General features: G+C 40.6%; 3 protein-coding genes across 6 annotated transcripts in view; all 3 read left to right on the top strand.

Annotated features, from left to right (window-relative positions):
• LOC127372272 (zinc finger protein 385A-like) overlaps positions 1-2,644 on the top strand; it is a 30,319-nt gene extending 27,675 nt beyond the window's left edge. For all 3 annotated transcript variants that reach the window (XM_051415815.1, XM_051415817.1, XM_051415816.1), the window contains exons 6-8: positions 138-325; positions 418-504; positions 657-2,644. In XM_051415815.1, coding sequence (XP_051271775.1) covers positions 138-325; positions 418-504; positions 657-884 — 503 coding nt within the window. In that variant the 3' untranslated portion in view covers positions 885-2,644. The remainder of the gene's footprint in view (positions 1-137; positions 326-417; positions 505-656) is intronic.
• A 1,179-nt stretch (positions 2,645-3,823) lies between these two features.
• Positions 3,824-10,664, top strand: LOC127372274 (G-protein coupled receptor 84-like). Its single transcript, XM_051415820.1, has 2 exons — positions 3,824-5,185; positions 10,498-10,664. The coding sequence occupies exon 1, from the start codon at positions 3,831-3,833 to the stop codon at positions 5,070-5,072; it is 1,242 nt and encodes a 413-aa protein (XP_051271780.1). The 5' UTR covers positions 3,824-3,830; the 3' UTR covers positions 5,073-5,185; positions 10,498-10,664.
• gpr84 (G protein-coupled receptor 84) lies at positions 8,383-10,664 on the top strand. 2 transcript variants are annotated; one of them, XM_051415821.1, is made up of 2 exons: positions 8,383-8,521; positions 9,133-10,664. In XM_051415821.1, exon 2 carries the CDS (start codon positions 9,140-9,142, stop codon positions 10,367-10,369), a length of 1,230 nt encoding a protein of 409 aa, XP_051271781.1. In that variant the 5' UTR covers positions 8,383-8,521; positions 9,133-9,139; the 3' UTR covers positions 10,370-10,664. The 2 variants fall into 2 exon arrangements, with proteins under 2 accessions (XP_051271781.1, XP_051271782.1); XM_051415822.1 differs by having other exon boundaries at positions 8,420-8,521; positions 9,139-10,664.
• Positions 10,665-10,891: the final 227 nt, after the last annotated feature.

Below are 10,891 nucleotides of genomic sequence, written 5' to 3' on the forward strand. Positions count from 1 at the left end.
CTCTTGCCACCTATACTTGTCAATGTTGCCTTAAAAACTGAGATTCAAAGTTCATTCTTGATCTTGGAAACAGCAGTTGAGAACAAAACGATACGCACTGCACTCTAACATGGCCTCAATCTTTTTATTATTTCCAGGTACCAAACACAAAACAATTCTCGAGGCTCGGAGCGGACTGGGACCCATTAAAGCATACCCACGTCTGGGTCCTAAACCCTGTCCAGAGCAAGGAGGGGAGCTGTCCTCTGACCCCAACACTCAGGAACGCACCTTCCACTGTGAGATCTGCAACGTCAGAGTCAACTCAGAGCTGCAGCTTAAACAGGTGAGAAACCCAAACAAAGAACCTGAGTGAAGTAGTTTTCAAGCAATTCCTCAATATTAAATGTCCTTGTCCTTTCTTATTTTATGTTTCAGCATATATCTAGCCGGAGGCACCGGGATGGAGTTGCAGGGAAACCTAATCCTCTTCTCAGTCGGCATAAGAAGCGCACAGACTTTATGGTAGAAAACTCACTTTGTCTTTCTCACATCATATTCCACATTTCTCAAATCTCCCCAAAAAAACATTTTTTCATTTTGAGGAAATCTGTTGTGTGCTTCAATACTTAAAGTTGTGTTACATCAACCTCTATTTTTCCTTGACTTTCTCAAAGGAACTTCCAAAAACCCTGGGGGCCGGACTTTTACCAAGTCCTCTGGCTGTTGCTGCAGCAATGGCAGCAGCAGCCTCCTCCAATCAGCTGGCACTACGTCCTCCTGGCCCATCCTCTCACCCGCATCACCATCACCACCTCCTACAGGGAACACCCCTCAGCCTGCTAAGGCCCGCTCCAGGTCCCATCCGCACCACACATGGGCCAATCCTCTTCACCCCTTACTGATGGCGAGAGAATGAGGCAGAATCAGGAAGAAGCACACTGTGAAGTGGAGGCCTGCAACCATGTGCCATCAAGAGCCAAATCAGCTGGTATGGCTCCAGATGGTGTTTCATCATAATAAAAACAGTGAACACAAATAAGACTCTTTATGGTGCATACAGTGGTTGCAGACCACTGCTGTTACGTTGACAGGGAGAACCAGAGATAACTGACAAATCTCTGATATTTCGAAGAGACTGTATGTTTCCATCCTCCCCAGCTTCCCTTCATCACTCAACTATCTGCCAATCAAAGTAGACTCTGCAGATAGTTTGAAGAGGAACTTGTAAACAAGTTTTTATCAAGCATGGACTTGTTTGAGCATCCTCCAATCTGCAACTGACTAAATATCTTCATCTAACATATGATCCACTGTATGACTCAAAACCCTACCTCTCTTATGTTTTTAATGTTCACCTCTGCAAGGATTCACAACATATCCAAAGCATTAATGTTATCAAAAACCTCCCCGCTGGGTTAGATATAGTAGTTGCCTCTGATGTTAGCTGGTATCATGCCGTAGCTGTCACAGTATAGTGGATTGTACCACTGTAAAGTTCTGTTTTAGTGGCCTATAAAGAGGAAAAGGTACCAACATTTTACGTACCGTTTCTGCAGTTACATTTCTCTGTACTGTATGTTGACATTTCACACATGCCCTATATGGTCTACCTCTGTGGTATAGAAACAGGAAGTCAAAAGGGTAGAAATGACATCAAGTCTTAAAACTGTACTGATTAAGTACATGAACAACATTTATGGTCTGGCAAAGGTAGAGTTGTTGTAAAGAAGTAATTGCTACTGGTGTACTATGCAGCTATGTGTGTTTATTCCAACAGTCTGTGTAAGTTGGAGTAAATAACAATAGAAAGAGAGAAAAAACCCATGCTGAAAAACAAGTTAGTTTCTTTAGTGAAGGTCAAAAGGTAACTGTCTACAGTTAAATGGTTCCCTTGATGATTTCCCACATTCTCCATGAATGGCCACTGACAACAACCATGTGCATAAAGTCCCCCAAAGCACATAAGTAAAAGTCTGTGTTACATGTACATGTAAATGGTTTAAATGCATTTAAAATTATGAATATCATCTTTTCATCTGCACATCACTGTGCAAAACATAAAGGTTTCAGTGTCTTAATGGAATAGTTTCAACACTGTGAGCACAGCAGGACAAGGGTTGATTTATGACTTTGGTAGCAGGTATTTGCATTATGTGCACATTTAATTATTCAGACCACATTTTCACCACAATCTCATACCAGGAGTGTGGAAAACAGTGGGATGAAAGACACCAGCATTATGATAAAGAAGGAAGAGAAAAGGACCACATACACAAATGAGTAGTTGTATGCAAAAAAAAACAACACACCATGTTTGGTAGTATTATAGGCCTGTAGTGCGATAAAAATGTTTAATTTGTCTGCTCTGCCTCGTGTGCTCAAACCCTACATGAACTATCCCAGTGAACAATGTCATGATGGCTTGTGAAACATTAGAGGGAAGCTTTAGTAAGCGGAAACTGTAGCAATACTTTAAGCACTCCTGCTAACTTTCCTTGTTAACTGCAATAAAAAGAAAATGTCTACAAATGTATGAATTGTTACTTAGGAGAAGTGTATTAAAACATTACTGTAAATGTAGATAATTAAAAAATGACAAAATGTACATGTTGGGGCTTCCTAATTGTTAAATTAAAACAAAATTATATATAAAATCATTAAACTGAGTTTATGGTTGTAAATAATGTTGATTGGTGATTCCCCCCCCCATTTATTTCAAATGTAATGAGATATAACCATAACAATAAATTGCAAATGCAGTTGGTTGTATCAGTAGTTTAGTAATGTGACAATGTGAGTGCACAGTGTGAGTAATGTTTAAAATATTTCATATTACTTTCTGTTTAGATAGAGTTATGGACAGATACATTAAAATACAGCATATCTGCATTTTGGATTTCAAACTATTCATGATTAGAAGTTGATCGAGTATTTACAGGTTAGTGTACTGGACAACAAACACTGAGACATGACAATAGAAATCCACTGTATGTAGAGGTAACTTTAGGAAGAGGATGTATATATAAAAAAGACTTGTTAACAGGAAGCCTGACAGAGGATAAGATCACTGCAGATGATATACATGAACATGCACAAAACGACAAGTGGAAGCTACCAACTTAACGGTGAGAAACTGAAAACTTTTATCTGCCAAAGTGATAACAAAAGGTCTTTGTCAGCCAAAACAAGCCATTCAATGGGCATTTCATAATTCTGCACATTTTGGACTTATCAATGAATCAATTTATATAACAAAAGATTCAGATGTCATTTAAATTGTGAGCATATGTACTAATGGAAGCATCTACAATGTATTTAGCTGAGAGAGAGAGACATTAGATATGGCTGCAGTCTTTAGTTATTTAACATCTTTACTGGGTAACTGGACCAGTAGATGATTCAAGGGTTCAGAGTTATTTTATTGTCATTTACAACGCAAAGTTGTAGTATTAAATTTAGATATGGGTCACCTTTATGCTACTTTTAAAAACAAAATAAAAATTGGTTGAGTCAATTGATTGAGAAATAAAAACAAATGCTAAATTTTTATGATGAATTTTTCTATTCACTGATATGTTTGTTCACTCGTGAAAAGAAAGTGTATAATTCAAGAAACTCAGATTAAAATAACCTCCTGTGTTGTATACTTCAGTCTAGTTTCTGTGGTTGAAAGCCTTGCTTGTTCACAAAACAGCCAGCCGCCTTCCTTCCTTACCACTGCACTGCTAGCGACCTCAGCAGTGCAGCAGACACTGAAAATATTTGAGACAGCGGCGAGCAATTGCTCGCTGCCTGAAAGCGGTTTTAAAAACTTGTTGACCTATATTCTGATTCCTGTTAGTGACAGAATGCTGATGAACCACACAAACCAAACAGAGGATGACCTCTTCTCCTGCTACAGCCCTGCGATCGTGGGCTACCGCTACTTCGCTGTGCTGTGGGGATGTGCTGTTACCATCACTGGCACGGTGGGGAACCTGTTGACCATTCTAGCCTTCGCCTTAGACCCACGTCTGAGGACTCGCTTCAATGTGCTCATCATCAACCTGGCTGTGGCTGATCTCCTGTCCTGCACCATACTGCAGCCCATCTCAGTTGACTCCTATCTACACCTCAGATGGCGCAGTGGTCAGCTCTGGTGCAACATCTTCGGCCTGCTCCTCTTCCTCTCCAACTCTGTTTCCATTATCACCCTCTGCCTGGTAGCAGTAAGCAGATATCTCCTGGTCGCAAAAAGAGCTGTGTTTGAACGTGTCTTCTCTGACCGTGGTCTTGTTTTACTCCTGATCTCAGCATGGGCACTGAGCCTGGCCAGCTTCGGCCCACTATGGCCGATTTACGTGTTTGTACCAAATGTGTGCATGTGCAGCATCCACAAGACCAGGGGCCGTCCCTACACCACCATCCTGCTCTTGTTCTCCTTCTTAATTAGCTTGTGCTGCATTGGTGTATTCTACCTCCTCATTTACAGACGTGTCCTGATTGCCTCACAAGCTCTGCTCCGCTACAGGTTCAGCCGCCGGTCCTCCAGAAAGAAACCAGCTTCTTCCACACAAGGGACCAATGACAGTGGTGTGGAGAGTGGTATGGCCAACACATGTGGTTGGGAGATAAGCAGCCAGGCGGATCTAGCCCAAAATACAAATGAAATATCTTGTGAAAACCACTCCCAATCTAACCAGAGCTCTGATAAGGCCTCACATTCATCAGCAACCAAGTCTCCCCCTGATATCGTCCCTACATCATCTTCACCGAGACCTGCTCCCACAAATGTAGCGCCCTCGTCACACTCCACAGCCTTAGGAGAGAAGGAAACGAAGCGCGTGACACACATGTGTTTAACTGTTTTCCTGTGTGTTGTGATCTGCTTTGTCCCCTTCCTGTTGCTCAACATAGCCGACAAACATAACCGCGCCCCGCAGGTACTGCACATGTTCTGTGCGAACCTCACCTGGCTCAACAGCTGTATCAACCCCATGCTCTATGCTGTTATGAACCGGCAGTTTCGACAGGCCTACCATGTGCTGCTCACCAGGGCTGCTGCACCATTCACCTGCCTCTGGACCCGGTGCTCAACTCTGAAATCCTGAAGCTTAAACTTGTCGGATGTTTCTTCTGATATAAGCCCAGTAGGATATTATCCTCGTGAAACAGATGGAAAAGAAGGGAAGGACTAGCTCTCATAAAGTGAACAAAAGCACAGGTTGAATTTGACCATTTCACTCATGTTGCATTAACCAACATTTCAGACTTTTCCATTCCCTTTACAACATCTATGTTTCACACTGTTGTGCTCTTTCCTATGTTTGTACAAAATTATATGATGTGTGCTGTTCACCAGGGCTGCTGCACCATTCACCTGCCTCTGGGCCTGGTGGTCAACTCTGAGATCCTGACCTTGTGGAACTTAACCCTGTAACGCCAAATTTTTGAGACCTCTACATCATCAGTGTGATATTTGTTTTCCTGAAAGACCTGATGTATACAGTCAGACACATCCAGTGTACAGATAATCCACCAGGGATCAGTAACTCATGCAGCAGAGGGCCTTCAATTGAGACAATCAGTGACCCACAAGTGGTTTTTCAAGGATATTTTTGCCAATTTTGAGAAAGTTAGAGTAAGAAAAACATGTAATGTAAGGTCCATCTTTGCCTGAACAAGGACAGAAACTGTTTTCAGGCCTACGGCAATGCAAATTAAGGAGGTTGTGAGCCAAAAAATGGACCAAACTAAGTAAAAAGTTCCTCATCCACCATGCTGGTCCCACTGGTAGGTTTGTTATTGCTGCATGATAGCTTCATTTCAGCAGATACAGAAGATGTATGACGTTGTGCAATATGGAAAAAGATTTATTTTGTATGTTTAAATTTACTTGTTGTGTGTTTGTTTTTATTTGTTTAAAATAAACAAACTGTGAGTAATAAATGGCACAAAAATACCAGCTGTAACAAAAATGATACAAATTAAAACTCATATTTGCAAATTGATATTTGTCATAAATGAAATAAAATATATATAAATTTGTCAGAAGGTTCAATAAACACTCCAGTTCCAAAAAAAATATATTTTCTGGGTGGTACTTTAGCTTGTGTTATTGGACAAAGTTCATGGTCACATATACGGAGGTAGTTGAGGAAAGTATTCACAACAAATACAGCAAATACCAGTATTACACTATTGAAGTCAATACATATTAATGCTATGATATTGATGATATTCACTCTCACGTAATATGTTACATAACTGGTGATAATAAAGATAAAGGTCATATTCAAACATGTGGGGTTTGTATTGTTCTTCCACTAAAGTCAAGATGCAAAAACTGGACTCCAAGTCCATATGACCGATGTGCACGATCACGAGCAGTTTCAACCTGAACCATCCAACCAAGGTGGATTACTGCCACTCAGTGGTGAGAATAGGAGGTTAACTACATACTATGAGTGGACGTAGATGTGAAAACTACACAGTAACCTTCCCAGAATAACAGCCTGGGTTGTACCTTTCTTTTTATTCTTCCCGAGTACCTGAAACATACGGTAACACATCTGGACAAGACCCAAACAATTAGGAACAGATCACCCAAGAAGCCTATTAACGCCCAGTGTAAACAAAGTCTGTGTCAGTGCCGGTTACTTGCAACCATTTGAATATTGCTCGCCTTCCAAGCGTGTAGGATAAACTACGGTGACCATGAAACCCAAATGAAAAACCCAAAAGGTCCTATCTACAGCCAGTGTTTGTCTGTTCTGGGTTGCTGTAGAAACATGGTGGATTCTGTAGAAGAGGACCACCCCCCTCTGTACATAAAAACATTTATTCTAAGGTAACAAAACAAAATTATTCTTATTTTTAAGGTGATTATACACTAATGAAAATATACCTATGAACATGATATTCCATCTCTGCCAATAGATCCTCCTGAATGTTACACACTGGACCTTTAACTATCTGCCAATCATCAGATGGACGTTGGAGATCCTTTTAAACGAAACTGATAAATACGTTTCTATCAAGCACTGACTTTCTCAAGCATCCTCCAATCTGCAACATATGACTCTATATTTGAGGCAAAACTCTATGTCTGTTTTATTTTCTTTTTTTGTTAATTTCTGCAATAGTTCATTAAACATGCAAAGTATCAATTTCACCAATAACATACATACTAGGTTAGACATAGTAACTACACTGTAGCAACACTTTAGCTCTGTTTTGTTGCCTAAAGGGAATAAGTCACTGACAGTTTTAATAATTGTTCCACATTTGGCAGCATTCAACTTACTGCTCTGTGTGTCAGGATGTTCACACTTGGGCCTGTACGTAATGGTCTTTATTTAGCCCTGTGTGACAGAAACAGGAAGTGTATGTGCAACCGCAAAAAGCTCAACATTACATTGTGTCTTAAAGCATTTAGTCTTGTGTGGCGATAACTGGTTTATTATTGCAGCTGCAGTAAAGACAGAATTACCACTGGAGCAGCTATTGATGTTTATCCTCACTGTGTAAGGACAAAACAGTAAGTATGGACAACATTATTTAAGTAAAATAATGAAAAAATAAAATCTAATTTTGTTTGATGACTAGATTATTTCTTAAATGGCAACTGGCAACAACCACATGTATTTGTTTGTTGTTTTTTATCATTAAATATCAATAAACATCACTGTAAATATGACAGAAGTAGCCAATAAGCTACTTTTCATTGGTAGTCCCTGGCCAGGTGTAAATGTAGGCAGCCTACAGTGAATATAAAAAAATAAAGAAGTTTGAAGCAATAATCATAATGTAAGGTATGCTAATTGAAGTAAATAAACACAAACATGGACAAGAATAAAAGCAGACCAAAATACGCTATAAAACATAAACTCTGAGCAAGCACAATACTAAAACTACGGTATGTCTCCGTAGAGATTTGTCTGTATGGAAATGACTAAATGCACCTTTTCTCATCTGCACCACATTATATATTATATAGTACAGCAAGAAAGTGTAGGCTACCTTAAGACTGTATGACTATAGCAGGGGGTATTTTCATTATGTGCATATTTCTTAATACAAACCACTCATGCACCCAATTATAGCATGAGTGTGGAAACACTGGAAATGACACTTACTTCACGTTCATAAATGTGTGCAATCGCTGAATATACCACTGACTCACACTTTAGGTAAATGACGTGAATTTGTTTATGCTGAGAACTAACTCAGTGAGAACTAATGACTAATGACTTGATTTGTCATTGTAAAAGCAAAATTACATATAAAATCATTAAACTGGATCTATGTAAGTAATGTTGAGTGCATGTTAAAATTAGTTATGATTAAAATATTTGATTTGCTGAGGTCAAGTTCCTGATTTTAAACATGATACGGAAAATCCCTACATACTATTTCATCATGTAGAGGGTACTAAAGCAACACAGCGGATGCAAATACAAAGTAATGCTAGCAGAAAGGGAGACGTTCAGCACACAAGATCAATGCAGAGAATGACACAGCTACACATCAACAATTAGAAAGTCTCTTCAGCTTTAAGGTGAGAAATTCATGAGTTTTTTGTTTTGAAATGGGGGTTATTATTACTGCTATTATATCTACCTAAATCCCATGGTGGTTTTTTCTTTATCATGTTTTATCTGTGTTCAATTCTAGCATTATTGTACGTAATGTTTCACTAAATGAGTTATAAAAAATAACTTCACTTCATTTTAAAGTAGATGAAAAAAGCTGAAGCACTCTTTGTTACAGAGAGGGCAATTCTTTTGAGATCCGTACACAAAACCTGTTTCTATTTTTTGTTTATTAATACTTATTTATAATGGCTAATGTTGACCAATTATATATGCGTCAGGCTACAAGAGCCACAGCTCTCAACAGTTGTAATTGAATTTACATTAGATCCTCCTAAAGATGCAGAAAACTTCTTGAAAATGTTTTATATTTAAAACTGCCTCTCTAATGTAATGGAACAAAACAAAGCTTTCTGTCCAAGAGAGGTCTGTTAAAAAGGAAGTGGTGAATTATCTAGACCACCTGCAACTTCCCTTTTCACCTGCCAACACTTGAGAGGAGGGGTGAACTGGGTTTCTGTTGAACTTTCCGTGAGCATGTTACAGATGTGTTGACCTATATTCTGATTCCTTTTAGTGACAGAATGCTGATGAACCACACAAACCAAACTGAGGAGGACCTCTTCTCCTGCTACAGTCCTTCGGTTGTGGGCTACCGCTACTTCGCTGTGCTGTGGGGATGTGCTGTTACCATCACTGGCACGGTGGGGAACCTGTTGACCATTCTAGCCTTCGCCTTAGACCCACGTCTGAGGACTCGCTTCAATGTGCTCATCATCAACCTGGCTGTGGCTGATCTCCTGTACTGCACCATACTGCAGCCCATCTCAGTTGACTCCTATCTACACCTCAGATGGCGCAGTGGTCAGCTCTGGTGCAACATCTTCGGCCTGCTCCTCTTCCTCTCCAACTCTGTTTCCATTATCACCCTCTGCCTGGTAGCAGTGAGCAGATATTTCCTGGTCGCAAAAAGAGCTGTGTTTGAACGTGTCTTCTCTGACCGTGGTCTTGTTTTACTCCTGATCTCAGCATGGGCACTGGGCCTGGCCAGCTTTGGCCCACTATGGCATGTTTATGTGTTCGTGCCAAACGTGTGCACGTGCAGCTTCCATCGTACCAGGGGACGTCCCTACACCACCATCCTGCTCTTTTTCTACTTTTTTGTCGGTCTAGGGTGTGTGGGTGCTTTCTACCTCCTCATTTACAGACGTGTCAAGATTGCTTCACAAGCTCTTCTCCGCTACAGGTTCAGCCGCCGGTCCTCCAGAAAGAAACCAGCTTCTTCCACACAAGGGACCGATGACAGTGGTGTGGAGAGTGGTATGGCCAACACATGTAGCTGTGAGATAAGCAGCCAGGCGGATCTAGCCCGAAATACAGATGAGATCGCCTGTGAAAAGAACTCTGCCAAGGCTTCAAATTCCTTAGCAGCCAACAAGTCTTCCCCTGATATCATCCCCACATCACCTTTATCTACACCTGCTCCTGCCACTACAGTATCTTCTGCCCACTCAGCAACTTCAGGAGACGACGGTGAATTTAAGCGTGTGACACGAATGTGCTTCACTGTTTTTCTGTGCTTTGTGTTCTGCTTTGTCCCCTTCCTGTTGCTCAACATAGCCGACAAACATAACCGCGCCCCGCAGGTACTGCACATGTTCTGTGCGAACCTCACCTGGCTCAACAGCTGTATCAACCCCATGCTCTATGCTGTTATGAACCGGCAGTTTCGACAGGCCTACCATGTGCTGCTCACCAGGGCTGCTGCACCATTCACCTGCCTCTGGACCCGGTGCTCAACTCTGAGATCCTGAAGCTTAAACTTGTCGGATGTTTCTCCTGATATAAGCCCAGTAGGATATTATCCTCATGAAATACAAGACATGAAAACAGATGGAAAAGAAGGAAAGGAGTAGCTCTCATAAAGTGAACAAAAGCACAGGTTGAATTTGACCATTTCATTCATGTTGCATTAACCAACATTTCAGACTTTTCCATTCCCATTACAACATCTATGTTTCACACTGTTATGCTCTTTCCTATGTTTGTACAAAATGACATGATGTGTTTATGTTATTTATGTAATAAAGTCTATTTTCTAATACATAATCCACAGCTGCATTCAGAATTTTGCTCAACAATTAGCCTTTACATCACCACTTGGCTTGCTGTAAAATTGTATGAGAAACCACCAATGTTATAAAATCAGTGCAGGATATTCCTGTCCAACACAGCATGCCACATTTTTTGATTCAGGAAGTTATGACTCAAACCTGTGTCTCAACTCTGTATTGCCTCTAACATGCTGTTAGCACATGACTAATGGCAAAGAGGGT

This window comes from Dicentrarchus labrax, unplaced genomic scaffold (assembly GCF_905237075.1).
Source record: "Dicentrarchus labrax unplaced genomic scaffold, dlabrax2021, whole genome shotgun sequence".
Classification (NCBI taxonomy): Eukaryota; Metazoa; Chordata; class Actinopteri; family Moronidae; genus Dicentrarchus; species Dicentrarchus labrax.